The sequence below is a fragment of the Micromys minutus genome (assembly GCF_963924665.1).
Source record: "Micromys minutus genome assembly, chromosome: 7".
Taxonomy (NCBI): Eukaryota; Metazoa; Chordata; class Mammalia; order Rodentia; family Muridae; genus Micromys; species Micromys minutus.
The window spans coordinates 31,089,851-31,116,056 of NC_137976.1; the positions used below are offsets into that span (position 1 = coordinate 31,089,851).

General features: G+C 34.6%; 1 protein-coding gene across 2 annotated transcripts in view; it reads left to right on the top strand.

Annotated features, from left to right (window-relative positions):
• EPHA3 (EPH receptor A3) overlaps positions 1-26,206 on the top strand; it is a gene marked incomplete at both ends in the record, with an annotated part of 288,133 nt that overhangs the window by 247,786 nt on the left and 14,141 nt on the right. For both annotated transcript variants that reach the window (XM_080919002.1, XM_080919003.1), the window contains 4 exons: positions 4,845-4,906; positions 6,293-6,502; positions 18,340-18,489; positions 20,000-20,193. In XM_080919002.1, the coding sequence (XP_080775128.1) occupies positions 4,845-4,906; positions 6,293-6,502; positions 18,340-18,489; positions 20,000-20,193 (616 nt within the window). The remainder of the gene's footprint in view (positions 1-4,844; positions 4,907-6,292; positions 6,503-18,339; positions 18,490-19,999; positions 20,194-26,206) is intronic.

The window sequence follows — 26,206 nt, forward strand, 5'->3', positions numbered from 1 at the left end:
TACACTGCACACACACACACACACACACACACACACACACACAGAGAGAGAGAGAGAGAGAGAGAGAGAGAGAGAGAGAGAGAGAGAGAGAGACTTAGTATATTATAGTAACTCTGTTATCATATTAAGAAATTATGATCATAGAGTAAAATAGCTCATCATAGTAATGCAGAATAAAATTTAGTAATAGCATTATAAAGCCATCTCTACCAATATAAAAAAGAGGAGTGAAAAATTTTTTAAATATTGACATTAATGTAACATATATTGCCCAAGTTTAGTTATTCTTAGAGTTCAAAGTGGCTTGCTTAATAATTTAAAATATTTGCAACATTTTTAAAAAGAAAAAGGGTACTAATATCTCCAGAAATAAACTATGCTAAATTAAAAGATTATTTTACATATCATATATAGAAAACATATAAGTTTAATGGACTGGAGACCTGGCTTATTGGGTAAAGTGCTAGCGAACAAAGATGACGACCTGGGTGTAGATCCTGGGCACCGTGTAAAAACTGGACCAGGCAGAGTGCACAACTGTTAACTCGGTCCTTGTGGTAAAGGGAAGGTGAAGTAGAGACAGGTGGATCCCCAAAGCTTGCTGATATTTCATTCTAGTGTCAGTAGTGAGTTTTGGGGTCAGTGAATAGATTCTGTTACAAAATATGTAGGCAGATAGCAATAGAAGAACAAACCAAAAATTGATGCCAGGCCTCTTAGAGAATTTGTGCAGATGTACACACCAATGAAAATGCACATGTTTCCTACACATCTATTTTTAAGGTAGAACATGTACACTTTAATAGCAGCAGCACTGGATGACTTAGCATCAAGGTGGCAAGTGTGCTTCATGAGGAATGCTTGGAACTAGACTTTCAGACTCAATATATAAAAAGTAGGGACCAACTTAGCCAAACTCCAATCACATATAATCACATACATGACCTCCACAATTGTCACTGGTTTGCTGCTTGGCTGTGAAGTTAAATCTTATCTCAAATGGAATTAATCTGCTGCCATTAGCACATGCATTAGTAGATTACTGCATTAGCAATGGTTTTTACTTTATATCACACTCATATATAAAAGTGTGCTTAAAGAGCCACACATTACACAGCAGTAACCATTCATACAAGATGCTGATACAAGAAGAAGGCCATTAGTTTAAGGCCAGCCAGGGGCACTTAGCAAGGCTCTGTCTCAAAACAAACAGGGTGTTCAAGACTAGAACTAGCAGTCTATTATGTTAGAAATAATTGATATTGTTTGCGGACAGCTAGCATTTTCTTTAACATTCTAATATTGGAAACTATTTTAAATTTGAATGTAAATATTTTAAATTTCAAACCAAGAATAGAAAATTTAAAAGACAATATGATTTAATCTGCCTACAATACTGCATCTAACTCTTGGTTTTATGAAAATAGAGCCTATGATAATTATAGTCATCAATATGCAGACCGTAATCTGGAATTCTTAGATGTTGTCATTAGGCAGTGATTAAGTAACTTCCAATATCTTTGAGCTACTGTGGATAATTGGGAAAGTAAACTTCTTATAACAGACTGGCTTGGTTCTTTACTGTTTCATTGTGATAGGTATTCTTTTGTTTTCTTTGCATACTTAATAAATTCAGGAGTGGAAGCAAAACTCTACTGTGAAATTTGCCTCGATGATTTTGGCCAGTCATATGCTAGCTTTTCCTCTGTGGCTTATTACATATCCAAAGATGTGTGTTGGGATCTCTAGTGACAATAAATGACACAGGCCTCATTTTGATAAAGTAGACTGTGGCATGTGCTAATCAAAGCACACAGGATGGGTTGTGCAAACTTCAGTATCAGCACACTGCATAACGTGCAGATGAGCTGGTGTTTTGTAGATCATTTCCCACTACATTTAATGCATGCTGCAGCAAAGTCTCACCACTACTCTGGAGTCATTGTTCTTTAAGCATAGTTATCAAGATCACAAAGGAAACTTAAGTAAGGATATTGCTCTCCAAGTGATTCTGTTTGTTCTTTGTCTGTACATTTAGGTTGCTGGATCTTTGAACTTAATGCAAAGCACATTTCCAGACTTGCCTATCTTAACTGAAGTGTTTACAAATACCTAAATTAGAAGAGCTAAAGGCAGCCTGATCTCATTTCTGGATGGTCATGGGGCTATGGCTTAATTGACTGGTTTGACTTCTTAGCTACTTTTATTTCCCTTGCCAAACTTTTTACAAGACATGCTAATGAGAAATGAAATGGCCATAAGGCTGAAAGCCAGAGGAAATTCATGATAAGCAAAGAGCTGAATGGTATACAAAAGCAGCAACCAGCCAAATGAAGCAGAGTTTCTTCAACTACTTTTGAAGCATGCACTCAGGTTTGGTAGCATATCATTCTCCCAGAATTGTATTAGGAAGGAGCACAGACCCTGATAATGATCTGTAGAGACTTAGAATAAGCATGCTTATTCTTCCTTCATTTATTTCTTAAATCATTCATGTACTTTAAAAAAAGACAGGGGTGGAAGTAAAGTATCTTAGAATACAATGCTTCTATAACACCAGTAAAGCTTGCATTTCTTCTTGAAACTTGTAAAACTAAGGTTTAGCTAAGATCTGAGAAACAGAAGATATGGTTAAATAAAACAGATACATTGATGGGGCACTAAACATTGTAAATAACTCAACACATTAATGAAAATAGGCTATTTAATTTAATTAAATTCTTAACATATATCAAAATTATAAATAATGGAAGAATAGTTTATACCATACTGATTCAGTGTATGGTGTTGATTTACATCTATAAAGGGAAAGGGTCAAGAAAAGAAAGTAATTTGTATGGTCAAAAAAATGGATGCATCTAGAGAATATCATCCCGAGTGAGGTTAAAAAAAAAAAAAAAAAAAAAAAAAAAAAAAAAAGGCAAGCTAACTGAGAGGGTAGCTTAAGTGATAGAATGCTTCCCAGCATTCATGAAGCCTAGTGTCTGATCACTGGACAGACAGGATATGGCAGATGTGTTTAGGAGGAACACTCACCAGACAGAAGGAAGGAAGTCAAGGATCAGAAGTTCACTGGCAGGCTATACTGCATAGTGAGTTCAAAACACATCTAGACTACACGACTGCCAGTCCTAAAATTTAAAGATAACTAACACCATCAGGAAGGAAAAATATAAAACAGGCCCCATATTATTAAAATAATTGAAATTAATAGATATGAAGGTAAATAATGTATATGAAGACTGGGGAGAAAGAATTAAGAAAACAAAACCAAAACAAACCAACTCAATGAATGGATTTCTATTCTGATAACATGCTTTGAAGGGAACTTACTTACTGCGTCATGTAATTAGATGGATGTGATTTTTTGACCAGAGTCTGTTCTACTCTCAAGGACTCTGAAGAACTTCCAGTTCAAACTTAACCTGGGTTTGCTAGACTTGAATTTAACCATAAAAGAGTAGATAAAATATTTTGTTATATGAAAGTGAAACTATAGGCAGATTGTCATTAAAAACCAAAGGCAAGGAAACTAGGGAGAACACAAAATCCTCACTGGAGGAATTACAAGGTCAAATAGAGGAGCAGGGATGGAAGAAAAGATTAATCAAAGACTGCCTCAAATGGGGATCCGTCCCAAATACACCCACCAAACACAAGCACTATTGCTGATAGAAGTGCTTACTGGCAGGAACCAGATAGGAATGTCTCCTCAGAAGCTCTGGTAGAGCCATACTGATATAGCTGAGGAAGCTTGCAGCTAACCATGGGACTGAACACAAGGACCCCAACGAAGGAGCTAGAAAAAGGACTGAAGGAGTTGAAAGGGTCTGCAACATCATGGGAAGAACAACAATATCAAACGACCAAACTCTCCAGAATTCCCAGAGACAAAATTACCAACCAATGTGTACCCATGGCCCCAGTTATATATGTATCAGAGGAGAGCATTGTCTGGTACCAATGAGAGAAAAGTCTTTTCATCCAGTGAAGGCATGTTTTCCCAGTGTAATGCCCAGGCACTAAGCTGGAGAGTGTGATTGGGAGAGGGAATAGGAGGGTAAGGGGATAACATTTGAAATGTAAGTACAGAGAATATTCAGTAAAATGATTTAAAAAGAATCTGACCCACATCCTAGTGCTCTATAAATGCTACTGAGAAGATAAGTGAGTACTAAACCATTGAGCAGTCGCATTCTGGTGATTGGTTTTGTCATTCTTCTACAGTCAAAAATCATTTGTGAAGAGGGTCTCAAGAAATTATCTAATTGGCCTGAGCTGAGGTCCTCTCTGTGGGAGATTGTCTTGATTGCGCTTCTAGATGGTGAAAGACTTAGCCTAAAGTAATTGGGATCATTCCTTAGGTTCATGTCCTGAACTTCATAAAAAAAAAAAAAAAAAATCAATGAGCTGAGTCTTGATACACATGCATTCACTATCTCTCAGCTCTTAATTGTGAAGTAACTCACCAGTTTAATTATTAACATGATTTGATTTTTGTCAAGGTAGTTTTTTCACAGAAACATAAATGAAACTAAAACAATGAGGGTGAAAACAAAATGCTTGATTCTCAATAAAACCTTAGAAGCAGAAAAATAAAGAGGTACACTTGGATATTTTATGGCTGGAAAACACGGCCATAAGTAATTTAATAAAGTAGGTTGTGGAACCTTTTTTCTAGAGCCTAGTCTGTATTTTTTTGCATTTTATTTTGAAACATGAGTGTTATTACAACATTGTAGTGTTTGGAGGACAAAAATGTTGCCTATGTATATTAGATATGTCAAAGTTCTTAGCTTGATACCAGTGAAGTGTGCTGATACACGTATTCATTATATGTTCAGGTAAGCCAGTGATGATTGTCACAGAATACATGGAGAATGGTTCCCTGGACAGTTTCTTACGTGTGAGTAAAATATTATATTTACAGAATTTATGTGTTTCTGTTATATTTTTTATAAACATATATATTGACAAGTGAGTCATAGAAAATATTATATGTCTTCTAATATTGAACTAAGTATTTTGGTGACAAATTTCCAGGGAGAAGTTAAATAGACTAAGATGACTTAGCAAAGGGAAAACTATAAAATTGTATCTTCATCTTTTACCTCTAAATGTGAATGTTTTGTATTTAAACAAATTTATAAAAAATGGTAAGGCTTTGCATTACCCCAAATTACACCTTCAAAATAAATTTAAAGATTGAAAAATGATCCTAAAGCCACATATAAATAAAATTTATATAAGAAGGAAATAGTCCTTTGCCCTTCTTGTTAATTAACCCGGCTCGACCTCAGATAATACTGCCTAATCAGATATCAGGTGTTTGATGAAACGGTAAAGTATACCTATTCTTAGCTGAGAGATCTAATTTTGGTCATAACATTTTTAATTTTAATGTTTACATTTTGAATGTATTTTACATGCTACAGTTTAATTTACTTCAACAAATATGTTAGAGAAATGTAAAATCTTCAAGACTTTCAAATAACTTGATTTCAGGAAATAACAAAAGATATTTACACTGTTCACAAGGTCTTTTTAGTGTTTTACAAATTGGTGTAGATTACAGATAGACTAATATACAGACATATAAAATACATTGGTTAATTGAAATTCGTAAATTTTATAAGAAGTAGAAATAATAACTTTCATATTAATAAATTATATGTAATTTTAGAAAGAAAGATTATTTATATATTTTAGAAGGGTTTTCAAAATTGGGTACTTTAAATATGATATAATCATGCATTATCCATACAATATAAATTACATATTACTATTTAAATATAAATATATTAAAAGGTTTTTCATCCAGGACTCTAAGACTTTGTCTTTCATCATATTTTCTTTGATTAGCTATAGCTCAGTGTTACGCCAGAACATAAAATTTGGGCAAACCCATTTTTCTCATAATTAATTGTTTATGATGATTGTTAAAATTTTAATCAAGAGAGAATAGTAAATTTTAAATCAAATAGCTATCATCTTGAAATATCTATGCTATTTAATTTTTTATTAATATTTGTTCTTGAGAATGAACTTGAGTATTAAACAAAGGTCAAGACAGTCCTACTTTTGTACTTAATCCTGATTTTTATTGTAGAGTACTGGGTAATGCAACCACGATCAATTTTGTCTTCGCTATGCATTCATTCGTTTGCAGATAAGGATAGTCTTAAATACTTTAGTCAAACTGTACAGAGTTGATAGTGAAAAATGTTGGCATATAAACTCATGAAATAAAAAAAAAAAACACATCTTAGTCTGTATTACAAATGCATTTCAGAAACATGATGCCCAGTTCACAGTCATCCAGCTTGTGGGAATGCTCCGTGGGATAGCATCGGGTATGAAGTACCTCTCCGATATGGGCTATGTCCACCGGGACCTTGCTGCTCGGAACATCTTGATCAACAGTAACTTGGTGTGTAAAGTGTCTGACTTTGGACTCTCTCGGGTGCTAGAAGATGACCCTGAAGCTGCGTACACAACCAGAGTGAGTGATGGGGATTTCCATTGTTACTAGATTTCCAATATTATAGATATGAGCGTGATTAATCAACTAGCAAATAAAACAAAATCATGTGTCAGTTATATTTTCCAGAGATGGAAACATCTCTCAGTAAATATCACTTATTTGGTGAAAAATGGATAAGTTACATTTTAAAAACCAAATAACTATTATAATTGTGAAATAACATACCTGGTCTAATAAACCTTTACTCAACACAGCAAGGTTTCCACAGGTCTAAATTACTGACATTTTACTCACCCTTTCTGATTGAACTAACTTTAAGAGGCAGTTATCATACATTCTCTGAGGGTTTTTTTTTAAAAAACTATTTTGTTATTTTTAAATATTTGAAGTTCATATCTTCCATAGTCTTCCTTGATGCTTCTGTGCTCTCTACAAACATCACACAATACAGGTTTTACAAACACAAGTTCAAAATCATATTTCTGACCACACTCTCATCTGAGGAAAAAACACGTAATAAAGAAAAACATTTACTTATCATCCCAAGAAATGACTTCCTTCTCCTCACTACTGCTTAGCCCTCTGAAGATGTCTCTGATAAGGTTCCATGGCTCTTTAAAATTGTACCAGTTTAGAAAAAGATCCACTGCTTGTAGTGTTCCTGGAACAACTGTTGTTCAGAAGAATACTTCCAGGTTTAATAAAGCACATCTAACAGATGTATACTCAAACACACACACACACACACACATATACAGTATAAGCTAGCTCTTGAGTCATGCTCTATTTTTTCTGTCATGTATAATGTCTCATTAGATGTGAGCATCCTTGATCTCAATTTTATTATTTTTGTTTTGTTTTCATATTTTTATTGGATATTATATTTATTTACATTTTGAATGCTATTCCCTTTCCCGGTTTTCCCTCCAGAAACCTCCTCCCATTGATGTCCAACAAGGCCATCCTCTGCTTCATATGCAGCTGGAGCTATGGGACTAAACCACCATCCAAAGAGTACACATGGAGTGGGGGAGAGTGGGTCTGGTTGTTGATATTGTTGTTCTCCCTATGGGGTTTCAAAGCCCTTCAGCTCCTTCAGTCCTTTTATTGATCTTACAATACTCTACAGAATGACTGCTTGGTAGGACACTGAGAGGGTCTGGCAAAAATAGTAATCTGCTTTCCTTCATCTTACTGGTTTTGACTTTTTTGTGAGGGCTAGAGGCAGTGGAGGGCCATATATTAGTCTTTTTAGGAAAGAAGGAAGGAGTCAAGAAGGGAGTAACTACCATGTCAATATTCTTATGGATCCCTTCTGCTTAAAAATGCTAAGGGGATTTGTTTGGAAATTTCAGTGTAGGAAGATTCTTGCTAACCACACCAGCCAAGTGGATCCATGCCCATCCCACACACAGTTGCTCAATCAAATACCCATGGGGGTCCCAGCTTCCTTTAGAGAAGCATCTGCATGTCTCCAGTAATATCAAAATCATTGACTTAATCTCCAATAACGAGTTTTGTTTAGTTCAGTAATTTTATGATTTACTCTTAAGATGAGTATGATTATAAAGTTGTCGGACGTTGTTTTTAATGTAAACATGTCAAAACAGCTGAGTTGCCATTCTGAGCAGCTCTGTGGAAAAGTGTACTGACTGGAGATTTAGTTTAAATGAAAATACGAGAGCTCCTCTTTGTGAAATATAAGCAGAGAATGTGTCAAATAGCATCAGTATAAAGATATTCAAGCAAAATAATTGGGTGAATACACTTGAATGAGATAAAAATGTATTATCACAACAAAAAACTATATATAAAATTACATTTATTTATTTCTGTTTGTAACAAAAAACTTTCTATCTGTCTTGGATGCTATTTTTTTTTTTTTTTTGGCTTATTATTCAATGACTTTTTTCTTTTAAAATACCTAAACTTATTCAAGAGGCATACGTTTTGTATAAACATAATGAACTCATTTCAAACATCACATGCTACTTAAGTAATACTTAAGATATTTTTGCATAGTGTCTATATTTTCTACAATGTAATAGTCCCACTCCATGTTTCCACTGATTCTTTGACCCTTCCATTCTCTGTGTTGTTGCCTTTAGGTAGAGAGAAATCAAACAAGCAAACAAAATCACACCACATTTGAGTCAGTTATTTCAAATGTCTCTGTGTGAGTCAAGCAAAATAAATAGAGTACTGAAGAAATTATATCAGCTAATTATGTTGAAAATTAAAAAAAAACTAGAAGCTGAACACAAGCATCAGTAGTTAGGAGCACTTGGTGTGCATACATAAGGACCTGAATGAATATTCCAGCACTCATATAAAACCTGGGCTCCCATAAACATGATTTAATTGATAGATGAATAAAATATAAAATATTAAACTAGAGTATATACATCATTGAGAATATACTTGGTCTCTAAACATATTGCCTATTTCTCCATACTACTCTCCTTTCTCTTTATATTTATATGCATACACATATGTATATGAATACTACATATATATATATATATATATATATATATATATATATATATATATATATATAATATTAGATAACATATAATGATTTCCCCATATGTTCTCAACAGTGTGGTGAAAAGAAGGGACCAAATAATCAGCCATTTTAATGTGTGTTAGATTCTATTTTAATTAGAAATTTAAGGGAGTATCAGCTATTTTCAATACCCATGTTCAGTTATTTCTCTTCATTTTAACTCCAGAATGATGCAAAAGAATCCAAATATTAACACAGCACATTGTGCAACATTATAATGTGTCCTGTGCCCTCTGTAAAACCCCATTTCATACTTCTGGGATGCTGCAAGTGAAAAGGCTATAAAGTTTTAGTGTTATTATGAAAATAGTCTCAAGCTCACAGACTCCCTGAAATGTTTTTGGGACTCCTCCAGATGCCTGAGTGACACATTGAAGACAATTGTTACAGGTGCTTCACCAGGAAAAGTACCTTGAAAACTAAATCAATATTTCAGTAGTCATTCAGTGATATAAATCTAAATTATGATGTCATTTGATGCAATGGGATCTGTTTTAAAGAGTCGTTTGTAGCGATGAGCTGCAGCTGCACTCTACCCCCACAAATCACACTGAGGCCCCTGGATTTCCTTTGGCTGGTATGACTGGGGCACACAGCCCCACACATAGAAATCCCAAAAAAATTCTGCTGTGGAGCAACAAACAACAAAAGAATTTCTTCTTTTTGTCTTTCAACATGTTACTTTAATGTATGATTATGACATGGGTCCTGTCTCTTTAGTTTTGAACTGTACTACCTTGTGATTTATTGTCAATTAACCGTGTTGGCAGGCAAAAACCTAATTATGTATGTTGTAATCTAATATCCACACACATGGGAAATTCTGTGGTCTCTCTCTGTCTCTCTCACTGTCTCTCTCTCTTTATCTGTCTCGCTCTCTGTCTCTCTCTGTCTCGCTCTATCTCTCTCTGTCAGAAGAAGGCTAAACATACATGAAAGCACCAAATTAAAAAAAAATTAACAATTAGAATTCTGTGCCAATATTTGCTTTTATATGATTTTTTAAGTTTAGCATTTTATATATATTTGCATGTTTACAAGTCTCTGTACCAATCAACATTGATATGATCATGTTGATAGAAAAGTCATAATTACAATAAAGCAGTTGTGGATCTGCTGTTATATACATTGTTCCAAGTTGACTAATGGTACACTTTTCCATTGTCTGTATGTCAGGCAGTCAGGCAACCTATTCCCTTTCACAATATCAATAATGTTAGTGTGGAATTGTTTCAAGGACATTGTTACAAACTTGAAAAAAACAACTTGATATTCTCTTGGATCTATCTTCCAACGTTACATCATTTTTTTACTTCATTATTATGATTTGTACTGAGCATAGGCAATAAAATCCAAGCTTGGTTTAGACAATCATATCTTTGGTCATGAAGAACATTTAATGTGTAGGTTTCATATCTGTGATTCTACTCAGTTGTTTCCACTAATATAGTGGATAGCATTGAGTTATCTAACTTCATATCTTAAGTGAGTGAAAGTGATGGCTAACATTAAAGAACTTAATGATCTTGTTTTGTTCATAGCACTTCCAATGAAAATTATGAAAACCTAATCTTTGTTCTTGACGGGATGTCAACTGAAAACTGCTAACATCAAAAGTGGCATGATGCTCTGTAGATGAGTAATGTTAGCCATATTCCATTTACTAACACATAAATAAGAAATTTAAGAACAAATTATCTAAGCAAGGTTCTTTGTAGGCTAACAATAAACACTATAATTAAATAAATAAATAAAACCAATGCCAAACTATTCCCCACTCTCCAATTAGGCATGATAATTCTCGGATGCAGCTTCATAAAACAAAGCCAGTTACTTCTACTGAGTCTAAATTATATATTGACTTCGGTTACCACTGTGGAATCAAAAGCTGATAAGTCATCTTGGATGTTCTCAACAGACATTTTAGACAGATGGCTAGCATAACCATTTCAGCCTGGGAAAAATAAATCTACCCATATTTATGTGATGGAAAATCAAAGCTGTAATTTCGAAGCTGAACTTTGAATATGGAAGGTTTATGGTAATGTGTTTAAATATTTTATCTACAGTCCCCTGTAGGAACTGTTATTCTATGAAATGTATGATTCACCAACTCGAAGATTTGTGCAGTGAATTAGGGGCTGCTATGTTCCAGACACAGTTCTTGAGACTAAGAGTCTATCCATGAGCAGAACCAAGCTCCTATCTCATGAGTTTGTACTTACTGTTACTCAGATCAGGGCAAATCATCAGTCACAGGAAGAGCAGTTCTATGAATGGGATAGATCATTGTTTTCTTTCTTTTTCTCCCTTTTCTAGCACAGGGACCAAGTGTTTCTCTGTAGCCCGATCTGGCTTAAATTGTCCTAAATATATTTATCTATATTTCACTTTCCTAATAAGTTCTGTTACCTCTAGTCCCTTATTCTATAACTACCTTATGTGGATCTATGGATTGAAGCTTAGATGTCATTGACTTGACAGCTAATTCTCAAATAAGAAAATGCATACTGTATTTGTCTTTCTGGATCTATTGCCATTTTCAGAGTGACTTCTGTAGTACTATCCATTTTCTACATCTTCCGTGATGTCATTAACAGCGTGTAAATTATCACATTTTCATCTTCATTTCTTCTGTTTAGGAAGGTCCATCTTGTTTCCAGTCTCTGGCTGTTCTAAAGAGAGAGCAATGATCACTGCTGAGCTAATGCATTTGTGATACTCTGAAGCATCCTTTAGATATATTCCTGAGAGTAATATAGCAGGGTCTTTAGTAAGTCCCTCTTACTGAGGAACCACTACACTGATTTCCATAGTGGCTGTGTAAATTTGTGCTCCTACCTTCAGTGTGTAGTGTTCCTCTTAGTCCACGTCCTCCAGAGCTTGAGGTATCACTTGTTATGTTGATCTTAGACATTCTGACAGATGTAAACTAAGATTTCAAAGTATTGTTGATTTGCATTTCCTGTTGGCTAAGGCTGTTACACATTTCTCTGAGTGTATCTCAATTGTCTATGCTTCCCCCTTTAAGAGCTCTCTTTTTAAATATGTACCCAATTTTTAGGTTGGGTGATTTTTCTCTTGGTATCTCATGTTTTAAGTCCATGATACAATTTGGTTAGTAACCCTTAAGGTAAAACCATTTAACAATATCTATGTTTGTTTTTAAAAAATGTACAACACATAATTTTTATTGAAAGTATCTGTCCTGTTCAGCAGTATGCCAGAACTTGGTGCTCCAATCTAACAATAATTTTGTATCTGGTGATTAATGTTTTCTTAACTCCCCTACTCGTTTCTCTTTTTATTCATGTCTTTGGCAGTCTCTATCTAATCACTTTTATAAAAATGATATTTTACAATTCTACATTGTGATTACAAATGCTTGTCTTCTTTAGTTCGGTTAATTTTCTTATTTCCAGTTCTGTGCATTGACACAGAGAACAAGATCCCCGTGGTTTTTAATCACTGCACAGTATTGAGGTGCGTTGTGCTGCTTTTAACCTTTGCACTGTTGCTGGATACATTGATTCCTTCCATCTCATGGCCACTGTGATGGCGTTGCTATTAACACAGGAATGCAATGTTTATTTAACATAACTGGTTTGTTTCCTTTGTACAAAAGTCAATGATAGGGTAAATGGATATTATGGTTATTGATATTTAATGTCTTAAAGGTCCTCTATTATATTTTCAGTAGAGACTCAAATATATAATAGTCTTACCAACAGTGTGCATGGATTCCCTTTTTCAGTATCCCTACAACTATTGTTATTTTTAACATATTATACTTTAAATTATTTTGAGATTGTAACTACAATAGCTCCCCCTTTCCTTTTTTCTATCCAAGCCTTCTCACATACTCCTTCTTAATTTCCTTTATTCTCTATAAAGTATGTGTGTTTATAGTGGTGGTAATATTTAATCATGCATTTTCTTTATTTACCAGATGATTAATAATGTTGAACACTTTTCTATATGCTCTTCATAAATTATTTACTATTTAAATCTGTTGCCCTTTTTAAATCTTATTGCTCCTAAGTGTATATGATCTATATACTGGTATTGAAATATCTTGTCATATACATACCTAAACTTGCTTTCTACCATATGTAGGTTTTGCCTGTTGGTTCCATTTACTTGTTTATCATTTTAGGTTGACAACCTTTGGATTATTTTAACCCTGCTCATTTAGCCTTGTTTTCATCCTCTTGCTTTTGGTGTTTGTCCAAAAATTTCATGCTGATTCTAAAGCTCTAAAGAACATTCTCATATTTTCTTTGTCTGAGGTCAGAATTCTAGGGTTTCTACTAAATTTTCACTGTACATTGTACTGGTAAATGGTACCAAATGAGGATGAGAGTCATTCTTCCTTCTGTGGAAAGCCAACTTTTCCATCACAATTCATTGAGGAGACACTTCTTATGCAATGTATAGTCTTACCATTGGTGTCAGAAATTAGTTGGCTGTAGATGTAAAGATTTGCTTCATTTTGTTCATTAGTCCTTGTGTGTGCTTTCATGACACTATCCATTTGAAAGTTAAAAAATACAGATTTAGAGGTGAAGGAGAGGGCTCAACAGTTAATAAGTTATACATGAATATTCTGTATCTCAGGTTTATGTAATTTAAAATAATTTTTAAAAGATATTTTAAAAACGACTTCGGGATTTGGTTTATACATAGTACATAATCTGACATTTATTAATTTAATGAAGTTTGGAAAGAACCAGAGCCATAACAGGTCACCTTTAGCCTTGTTCTTCATGTTGTTTGCTGTAGTACAGGTATACATTTCTCATCATATGACCTAACTTTATATTATTGTGTGAACATCTGGAAGGGGCATAAACAATACATATTTGAGTTGTGGTTTTTACATTCTTAGATTTACTTGAATATGAGTATTTTCCTGCCTATTAATACATCCTTAGTTGTTTTACATAAAGCAAAAAAAATTCAAGAGTTCAAGGGTGGGCTTCTACTTCTTAAAGAGCTACCCGTCTTTTATCCTTCATGGCAAACAGCATCTGCTGAAACTTTCCCTCAGTAACCCTTAGGAAAGAGCTACTTAGGATCAGAAAAGATGCATCATCTGGGAGATGCTTCTTCTCGGAGCATAAGTCTGTTATAGGGAATGAAGCACATAGATGCTGACCCTTTCACAAGAAGTCTTATATCACATATCATGAAAATTAGATATTTACAGGAGCATAGCAAAATTCCTGTGATACAGTAGCAATGAAATAATTTTATTATGGGGGGAGGGTCACTGCAACAGGAAGAATGGCTTTAAGGGTTGCGTCATTTGGAAGTTAGAGATCACTGTTATGGAAACTATTACATTTAAATTTTGAATTCTCAAACTTCTGACTTTTAGAATTTTTAAAGCACAGTTCACTATATGGTATATTAGAGACTCAAAGAAGGTTTTAAACTCCTGTGACCAATACTGGGAAATGGCAGGTAAGCACTGTTTCATGGGACCCCTAACACCTGTGTTCGAAACTCATTATCATTTATTTTTATTTTTCTATAAGTTGTAAAGAAGAAAGTCAAAAATACATGCTCAAGTAGACCCAGAGTTTAGTAAGAATTTAATCTCTCTTAAAGACATCAACATAATTATCACTATAAATGTCAGCATCCTTGCTGTTCAAATAGATTTAGTTCAGAAATTTGAAAGCTCGAGAACTAAGTTTTATATGGTACTCAAGCTTTTAGGTTGTTAGAGAAGATAAACAGAAGAATATAATTAAGTTTTATGTTCCCCATGGTCGTACGTTTTTTATACGGCAAAATTGCTGCACAAAAGCCAAGAAACTTGGCAAAAAATTAAACAGGAGGATCAAAACGGCTCCCAGAAAGCAACACTTACTATTTCTACTAAAATAAAGTATTCAAGTGGGACAAATATCTGAGTGTTCCTGGGAACTCCCAATTCATAAAGTTGCACATAGACAGATGCTGGTTAGATATGACTGTAGGTTTGATGCTTCAAATAGCAGGAGCAAGCATTAACTTTACATTCTGCTGATGTTGAATTCAAGTTCTATTTGGTTGAGATTTTAGATACACTCCATATGCAGTGATTCTGGATCTGTGCCACGCAACTGAGTACTTAGCTCAAATGCATAAATATCCTAGGATTTAAATAAAAATACAGAAAACATTTAAATAAACAATTGACTTAAAAATCCATTATAACATGGAAAATGCGCCATCATAAATTATTTGTATACCTAATTGTTCTTGTAAAACATTATGGATAGTGGCTGGTATTTCACCAAATAAACACAAATTATGAAATGAGTTCCAAGTTTAGGTTCATCACAAAATCTGTAATAAAATTATTTTGTTGTCAGGAATCACATGGACCAAATGAAATAACACACGGTTTCATCAAATCCAATTTTTTAATACTTCAACAGAACCACTTATATTTAATAGCTGTTTGGCAGTTATTATAAAACAACCAGTTAAATTAGTTTCTCACATATGTAAACTCAAAAGGAAATGAAAGATAGAAACTTTAAAATCTTAGATGAACTGTTGTGGTGGGTGATGACGAAGGAAGAGGTTTTGTGTCCTCCGTCATAAGCAGGATAATGTATAGGCTTTTGAAGTAATTATTTGTAAAAATGAACAAACAAAATAGTAGGTAATGAGTCTATCTTCTGTATGTTTATCGCAAATACATAACAGTCTCTTGGACATTGTGGCACAGTTAAAGCTTCCCAATCCCTGCTTCTTTACCCATGGCTTGAGTATGTGTCTCTGCCTTTGTCATGCAGACTGCAGCTAACACCACTTTCCAGCCCCAGGGTGACTTGATGAAATCCTAGCCCACCAGTAAGCTCCATCTGAGAAGGAAAATGATATTCAAATTATTTTAAAAAGAAATGAGAGAATTGAAATGAATACTTCCTCAAACGATATGTTATCAGAATTTATGTATTAAATTGCTCTTGTGAGGCTGAGAGAATAAGGGAACTGGCTGTTCTTCCATGGGTCCTGGAATCAATTCCCACCACCCACATGGCAGTTTACAACTGTCTGTGGATTCAGTCCCAGGGGATCTGACTCCCTCACACAGACAAACATAAAGGCAGAACACCAACAGAAAATAAATAAAATATTAATTAGTTTTGAAAAGATCCACAGGTGCAAAAGTAAACAAACAAATTAGGTCTTGAGATTTGAACTCTTGACTTTCACAATGGAGCTAAATATAAGACAAGAGCAAAAGTCTCCTGAGAAACAATGATCATGAGGAACAGGAAGTGCAGCAAGTTCATATAACAGCCCTGGCCCGGTGAGTCTGGTTCAAGAATTGTTATGTGTCATTTGAGGTAGCAGCTTTCCCACAAAGACAAGCCCCTTTCCAGTGGACTTTTGATACTGTTTATAGCTAGGGTGGGGTGTCATAACTGGGAATCATATACACACAGAAGGAATGAAGTCATTCAGAATGAAGACCCAGTGACTAGAAACATCTGGTCAGAAATATTGACAGGAACCTTTTCAAGAACCTGGCTCTCAGGTTCTCCCATATCCATAAAGAATCAGAGTGCAAAGACAGCCATGTTCTCTAGTCTTATCAAATGAAGGTAAGTCTGGAATGAAGGAGGAAAGAGGGCAACATGATTATACAATAGAATATTCTACTCTAAGAAGAATAGAATCCTATTCTTTGTAACCATATTGAAGTGGCTTGTGTGTGTTCTACTCAAGCTGATCTCATAGAATTAATAAGGAATGGTGGTTACCAGGAAAAGACTGAGGTTATGGGGTGGAGGAATAAAGGGGAATGGTTGACAACAGGTGATAGGCTGCTGAGAGATGCAAATGGAAGATTTCTGCCTGGGTTAGTGCTGAGAATAGTAACATGCTATTTGCTTCAAAAAGCTAGGGAGGTAGGGCAGTCACAGTAAGTAGTAAGAATGTCTCCCAAGAAAAACACAATAGTGTGAACTTAAGGCAGCATTAACTTAGGAGAATAGGATTCAACTAAGATAAACAAGCTTTTCTTGGGTGCCTGATCTCTTGCCAAGACAATGAATCTAAATATAAGCAACAATTCTGTGTGGTCGGCACAGACCCACGTGTGTGATGCTCACAACCTCCACTTTTATTACATATTCAGCTTTCACAGGCTTGTGACTTCAAATTATAGTTTGGGAACACTATATTTTGTTTTATTTATGACAATGGGCATTTTACTAGCTCGTTATACTAGCACTACATCTTTGTCCTGGTAGTGAACAAAACGTTTCAGTCTACAGGGCTCAAACTGAACAATTGGTGATGATATACTATTTTTTCTTTTAATTCCACATTCATTTTATTGGCTTTAGTCCTCTTCTGCAGTTTATGTTTTTAATTAGATACCTTTAAAGATAGTTTCTTCTGTGTCCATTTAAAGCAGCAGTGACTTGATACTGCCTCAGTGGACAAGGGAGAAATGAAAACTTTGTAAGTCTGATTTTATTGGCAATGGCAACAAACTTGCTAACTTTGCGTGGTGCTTTGTAGTCAATGGTAAGCTTTTTAGTATTTCTTCACTGAGTGAATCTATGTAATGTTAGAGGTGTACTGACTAGTCTCCAACTAGAATGTGTGGAATGAGATGAAAGTTTTGAAAGTTTATGTGTTAGGGTCAGACCCATAGTCTTTTGGTGTGCAAACCTACTGCCCAATGACAGAAATTTTGAGTAATAACAAGCCTCCATCACTATTTTTTTCTAGACTAACATTTCTTGGTAAATCAATAAAGGTTGATTTGTTTAGAGCATTTAATTCCAATAGGTTTCCTTCAGTTGTAAATTCCAGTACTCTATGACTAATATGCCATAGTTAATTTTTAAAAGGTGTCAACATTTGAGAAATTTAAAATTTTGCTTTATTATGATTTCAGTGTTCTGAAATTTTTAGGGATAAATTTTATTCTAAAGATAAATTTTTCAGCAAAGGACTAGAAAATACTCATTGGATCTTTCTACCACCCTATGCTGAAATAATTTATAGGGAGAAGGAAGATCAGTAGAAATGGGAAGAAGATGTGAGAAAGTAGGAGGTTCCAGTAACAACTTTTATAAAAAAAGTCATAAAAAGTCATAAAAAGATTCAATTAAGTAAGTAACTGATTAAATGCAAACTAAATGTGAAAAATTGAGCATTAAGATAATTTTAGTGGAGGTCTATATTCTCCTTCAGAGCAAAATTTATGTTTGATTTCAGAGTATATTATGTACTTATTCGTTGCACTTGATTTTTATATCCAAAGGGAGGAAAGATACCAATAAGGTGGACATCACCAGAAGCAATTGCCTACCGCAAGTTCACATCCGCCAGCGATGTATGGAGCTATGGAATCGTTCTCTGGGAAGTGATGTCTTACGGAGAAAGGCCATATTGGGAGATGTCCAATCAGGATGTAAGTATATGTTTTTAGTTTATGAGTTATGGGTTGAGATTAAAACTTCAAGCTGTGTAAGAAGTGGAGCATAACCAAGCCAGGTGGTGCCTACTTGGTGACATCAGAGCTGAATAGTTAGATGAGTAAAACTATCCCCATGTCCTGCAAGGGTATTAATTGAGCTGTTATTACAGCTTTACTTATTTCCCTCAGGCAGGGAATGTAACAAAGGCATATTTCAAACAAGAATGCAATAAAATAATGTTTGTGTGTGTGTGTTATGTATATGTGTGTGAATGTATGTATGCATTGTTGGACATTTACAGTATTTCTGCCAAAAATTAGTTTAGTCTTAACATTAACAAGAGGATGTATGGTATCCTTTCTTGACTATATTTTTACAACTGTTCCAGTATTCTCTTAATTAATTTTAGTATTTCACAAAGACAAAATTAATAATCTCCAACATGTTGTTTCTAATAATGCACAAGGCTTCCACATGACTTTAATCACATAAAAAATTAAGAGTCAGGCTTGAGGAAATTAACATTATGTTAAATAGTGTGAGGTTTTAAATAAAACTGTATTTCTATTTACTAAATGTTGCTACTATTAGCAAAAAAAGATACTATTAGCACAGTATTAGCACATTTCTTTATGCTTTCCAGAGATTTTAAACAAGATCCCTACATAAAAGAAGGCAAACTGAGATAATGCTAGCCAATTCACAGTCTACTATATTTTGGGATATAGATATTTGTGTATTTACTCAAATGAAATTAATGTGTTTAGGTGCAATAAAGGTAGGAAAACGACACTGAGTTTCCACAAACTTTCTCCATATTGCTGTTTTATCAAAGCATCTACAAGCACAGTACCTGAGCCAGCAACCTTAGCATGGCCTAGGAACTTGTTAGGAATAAAAATTTCCAGGGTCTTTTCCCAGGTGAATGATTCAGAAATTCAGTCAATAAGAGGAAAGTATTTTGTACATTAAAAACTCTTCCAGATGTTTTTGATTTACATTAAACTTTTAAAATTGCTGCTCCATGTATTTTAAACAACGATGCACTACCCATAGGAGTTTACAAGAGTTTACAGAGCAGTTTGTATAATACTTTGGGGTTTGAAAAGTTTTTGGTCTTTTGTGACAAGAATTTTCTGTGTAACCTAGGAGACCAGGGTGGCCTCACACTCACAGAGATCAATCTGCCTCTGCCTTCAAAATGCTAGAATTAAAGGCCTATGCCACTACCGCCTTGCTCAAAATGATAATTTCTTATTAGCAACAAAGTATCCTATAGAACCTTTATTTTTATATTGATTTGTAAAAGATATACACAGTCTACATTTTCTCCCTTAACCTTTATATAATATTTTCAGGCATTTATAAATTCTGAAGTATATACATGCTTCGATTATCTTCTTTGGAATTTAAAACAATATTTAAAATACTCCTATCAGTGTGAATGAAAAAGTCCAACGAGTCTCATGTCTTTCTTCCCCGGAAACGCTGTTTCTCTCGTAGGTAATTAAGGCCGTGGATGAGGGCTATCGCCTGCCGCCTCCCATGGACTGCCCAGCTGCCTTGTATCAGTTGATGTTGGACTGCTGGCAGAAAGACAGAAACAACAGACCCAAGTTCGAGCAGATCGTCAGCATTCTGGACAAGCTCATCCGTAATCCAGGCAGTCTGAAGATCATCACCAGCGCGGCTGCAAGGTGACATACTGGATTTGCATGCTGCACTCCCTTCACAATGCATGTTTCCTGCTTCCTCTTGATCTGTGTTCTCAGAAAATTGTGATTCTCAGAACTAAAGAAAATACGTTTGCTTGTCTTTCCTTAACTCGGGGAAGAATTCTCACGTCACGGTAGAATAATAATGAATATATTAATATGATTCTTGGCTAGAAGCGTCCTTATCTTCCAAGCTTATGTCTGGAAAGTATGAAAGCTGGACACAGCTTATTTTACTCCCCGTTGTTTAAGGAAAGGCAGTGGATGATTTATTTGCTAAAATTTGCTAATAATTGAACCCAGTCTGATGGTGCATGCCTGTAAATTTCAGCATTCCTGAGGTTGCAGAATCCAAGGACATTCTCAGACAAACAGGGAAATCAAACAGCCTGAGTTACAGAAGACCCTTAAAACACACACACACACACACACACACACACACACACACACACACACACACACCACATACACAGACTAGGCATACCCTCACCAGTTCCCTTATCTTTTTCTGTATGTTTTAGTGTGTGCATGTGTGCTAGTGTGTATGATTTGTGTCTATAGATCATTAAGAAGCTTGGTTAATAATGAGTTGTGACCAAATTTTTATGTGAATATTTGATGTAATACTTTAAGAAAAAATAATGATCCTAAGCCTAAAATGAAGAAAATATTAAGATTTAAAATGCAAGCACAAATTTCAGTACTTTAAAAAATAAGGCCAAGGGGAAATGTATATACATTTCATTTATATGTATATGTATATATGTATTATATGTATAAACATTGAAGTTCTGTAAACACATGTACTATAAGATGATTAGCATGATTAAACTAAATAAGACTTCACTATTTTAGATATTTAACTTTCAGATCAGTAATTAACTTTACAATGAGGTATCTTAAGATCTTTCTAGGCTGACATCCTTACTTCATAATTTATTTTCTGCAAACACCATGATGTGCATTAACTCTACAATGGTTTTTAGCATATAATGCAAGGGTATTTCTTTTGAAGACTCTCTTCCAATTTTCCCGAACTCTGACTTAGGGACAATTTCATGCTTTTTGTGTTGGACATGTTTTTGATTTTACTTGTGAGTTCATAAACAGATCTTTATTTATTTGTGAATCATCTTACTTCGAATAATGCCCTCTAGTTTCATCCACACTATCATAGATAGAGATATAGGTATAGATATAGTTATATAATAACATGCATAAGATATACTTTTGATCATTTATTGCTGAGATTTTTGGTATTTTATGTGGTTTGGCTATTCATCTATAATTTGGAGTACTTGGCAACATTTTAACTCTACTTATAAATTTTAAAGAAAATTTATCTTATACAAATTTACAGGTACACCAACAGTATTATTTTATTCACCTAGTGAACAACCCTTAAAACCTATATACTTTTAATTATACCAGCCTACCAGATGTAAGGTGATTGTATATTAGTTTTGACTTCCTTCTCTCAGTGATAGGTGAATGTATTTACATGACAATCATAACTTCCTTCAGGTCTCTCTGGATAAGACATCTGTACTTGCCTCTTGTCTGTTCATTATTATTTCTGAGGTGTTTGTCGTTTCTTTGGGAGTTGTATGACTTCCTTATAAGCTGTAGGCAAAAATCTAATGTTGAATGCATGATCTTTATGGATATATCGTCTGTAACAATTTCTCCATTTTGTGGCTTCTTTTATCATACCTATTAATAATTTCTTTTCTGTGTAAAATTTTTAGTTTGCTGTAATGATACTGGCTTTCTTTTTACTTGTTTACTTTGCTTTGGTGCCCATATCCAAAAGCTATTTCCATGACCATTGTAATGATGTTTCTAATTTATATTTTCTTAAATATTGTTTAGATTTCACTTTTTACAGTACATTCCTTAATTCTGCTAGTTAAGTATAGTGATCATACATGATCAAGATTTGTGTAACTTACTTTAAAACAAAGAAAAATCCAAATCAAGCTTTTGAAGTCATTACATGAGAATAATGATTTATTATTTTCATAAAACATTTTGGAATCACTACAATAGAATTTATTGACTATCTTTAGACAAAATTTACCATAACTTATTCTATAAAGATTCATCTCTGCTCCAAACTTCACAAGAGGAGAGATAATGCAGACTTTGTGGAACTCCACCTGACACTTTAACAACTGGCTGGATTGCAGATCTGTCCTAGGCAGGGCATATGGTCCTCATTTTACACCTTGAAGCCATTTCTTTTGATCTCTGCTCAGTAGTAACTATAGCGGGGAAAACAACTTTTCAACTCTCTTTAAGAAGAGACTGCCTCATGTGAAGGCATTTAAACCTTCCACTGGATGATCTTATCAATATGAAACCAAATCATACTATAGGATCTAGGGTATTTAACCTCAATTTTGACGATGAAAATGATCTTAAATCAGATCACAGAAGGTCAGGATATAGACAAGTATCCAACATTTAACAGACGTTCTAAACTGATATTTTCTACTAAGTCATTAACTACCTGAATACAATCTAAAGATTTAGTCACAAAACATTTTATTCTGGAAAAAGAATGTGAGTTTTTTTATAAAGTGTCATTGGCTTTAGTTTGTTAAATGTAAAGTTGAGGAATTTTATGTTTATTTATTGTTATAAAGACATATATCTTAGGAGACCAGGCCATGCAAGTTGTTATCAGCCACCTTAAAGCCAATCAAAAATTTCAATATTTCTTCCTTAAATAATTTTTTTAATTTGACAGTTGTTAAGTTTTTTTAAAGAAAACTTACTCATGTTCCCCCTTAACTTTTCAACCAGTGTGCTTAAAATATTGATTGAAAATTCTTAAATTGGTTTTGTACTTGGGATATTATTGCCAGCACAATGAGATGTATTGACACCTGATTTTCCCCCATTTCATTCTTTCTAGTCATCTCTAGAAGAAGTGTCCCTCTGACTGTCATGAGCAAATAGTTCTCCCTTTTTCCTGCCTCCTGCCTCTGTCTCTTCTGTATACATCTATATTTTGCATTAACATGTAACCTCTGCTATAAAAAATACTTCATGACATTACTTCTCAGATTTCATTGTGAGAAGCATCTCCCAGGGAAATTGACAAAATATATCTGATTCTGAATCTTTATGCAAGAATACTAGAATCTGAATATTTGATAAAATTTGGAGACATTTTTCCCTCAACATGTGAACTTGAGATGCTGCATTCAGTATCACCTGTATTGTCAGATATGTTTACATCCCTGCATCCCTACTTTTCCAACATTCTTCAAACCGCAACTTCCCAAGCACTGGTTTCAAGATCTCTTCACATTTTGTCCTGAATCACTCATCTTTCCCTGTCCTCCCATATGCCAGCTTTCTTCTATTTCTATTTTAGTTTAGTTGAGGTAAGTACACTTACCAACGCCTAGTCATTTGTTCAGTGGAGTTTAGGAGTAGCTTTCAGCATGCCTTCCCTGCATCATATGCTTCTTCGAATTAGAACACTATTCCAACTGTCCAACTAAGCTCCTATTCTGTTTTTCCCTATACAAGATCTCTAGCCATATCATACTCATAATTGCCTTATGAAAACAAATATAACATTAAACAGTTGTGTATAACTAATTTAGTGTTCTCTTTATAACTCAGAAGAATTGCCAGGCTTTTTTGAGGGGTTCAAAGGCCTAACTTTCCCCAGTGACACTTTTCATTCATTCACTCATTTTATTATGGTTGCGTAAGGTAACCCTGCCTTCTGTGTAATAAAATGATGAAGCTTCTGAAACTGAGGAAGACAGATGGCACCGACCATATTGACAATTATGCTACATATGATGTACAGTATGCTGCAGACAGTACAGACAGCAGGGTAAAATATGTATAGCTATGTGGAAATTAAAGTTGTTGAAAACTAACCAATGAAGATCCTGCATTTGAGCAATGATCTTCAGGGTAGTAATGCCTTAGCTTAGAGTCAAAAGTCTCCCTGCTAGAGTCAACTCTCTTGTTTTGTTAGGGCAAACATTCTCTCTCTCTCTCTCTCTCTCTCTCTCTCTCTCTCTCTCTCTCTCTCTCTGTCTCTGTCTCTCTCTCTCTCTCTGTCTCTCTCTGTCTCTCTCTCTCTTTCACACACACACACACACACACACACACACAAACACACACACACACACACACACACAGTAGGATTTACACAGGATAAGGAGATTGAAGATATCTTATGATGAGAAAGAATTTAGAGGTTCTGGCAGGTGGGTGGAAGAGGGGAAAAGATGGTTCTGTCATAGCTTCAAGATGCAAACGGAAGCCAGAGCACTTAAGGCTACAAGGCCATCTTGAAGACTTTGGGATTGATTTTCAAGTGCATAAGGAATCCATTAAAGCAAAGAAGTTACATGACTTGATTTACGTAGCTGTTTTCTGAAGGAAAGGCAAATGTGAGGAGAAAGAGACCATTTTTACCTTGATGGTTGAGCAATTTCACTTTAACAACTCCCCAGCATCAGTGGTTCTTCCAATTCCTCACAGAACATGTACACACTGAAGGAAAATGAAAGGTATTCAGGAGTCACGAAGGGATGTGATTTTAATTTGAGTTTTGAAATTCTCTAAAAGTTAGACAAAAGAAATTAATTTGTACTGTATATAAAATTTTATAAACAAATGACTACATTAAACTTTATAGACTGAGTAACTGTAGAAATAAATAAATCACATAAAATCTTAGTAGATGAATTCAATTTCATGTCATATAACAGTTCTAATATGATAGAGGATTTGAAAATTATTATAAAGATTATGAGTAAGGACTTTAATAAATTATTTTGAGTGATAATAAATATTAAATATTATGTATAGAAAGATGAATATACATCCCTGTGAAAAAGCCATGCAATAGTGTGGTGGCAGCCATACCGTAGGACAAAACCAAAATAAAGATGTAGAAAACAATTTCAACATCTACCAACCAAGGATTATGGCAGGATAGAGAAATGTAAATAGTATAGGACCCAGTAGCAAACTACATGTGTAGAGTGATGGAACATATTAACAAGTACTTTGGGTTTTCCATTCAGAGGGCTGAGAGGCCTGTACTCTCCTTGACCGATAGGAAGAGGGAAGAGTAAGATGGATAGGTAATGAACAGACAAATGAGCATTCACTACAGGGAGAATGGATGTTGTAATAAGCTACAGAGGGAATGTGAAAGCGAAGCCCTCTTTCAATTACTCTTTAAATGGGCACAGAATAGCATCCATGATTGTATGTTTAGTGGAAAAAAATCTCAAATTTATTGATTGTGGAATTTATGACCAATACTTCCTTTTTCATTATTTCTAACAAAAATTAACTTCTAGCAAAGTGCTCGTACTATGGATTCCCATGAGACTCTACGATGGGGTATGTGGGGTTCCAACAGATTGACAGTATGCTATCCTAATTCCAATCTGCCTGTCTATAATTTTCGGGGATTTCTATATAACTATGGTGCCCAAATATCATGGAGAAAGCCTCTGAATGCTAGAGTTAGAATCTGCAAAGGAAGCAAGTTAGACTCTGTGAGTGCTGAGATACTGAAATGGTCAAAGGCTTCTGTTGAATATTCCTTTGTTTGGTGGCACCTGGGGACGTTTTTAAAGCTGCTTATATGGAGGTTATATAGTCGCTCAGAAACAATACTACAATGACAAAATAAAGATCCATGAGTTTCCAAGCTTATAACCCTCACACCCAATCAGAAAAAAAAAAAAAAAAAAACTCCCTGGAAAGCTTTGGGAAATATTACCTACACTAAAGTAGAGAACAAATGGTAGTAAATAGTGGGCAAAGCATTGTCATAAATGAAATGGTAAGAGTCATAAAACTGAGGGAGCACAATAAGGTAGACTTCAGGGCTGGAAGCCTGTGGGTTATTTTCCCAGAACTATTTTGGTTCATTCTTTCAGAGCATATGTTCTCAACCTGTGTGTTTAGATCCCTTTGGGATACAAATATTCTGCATGTC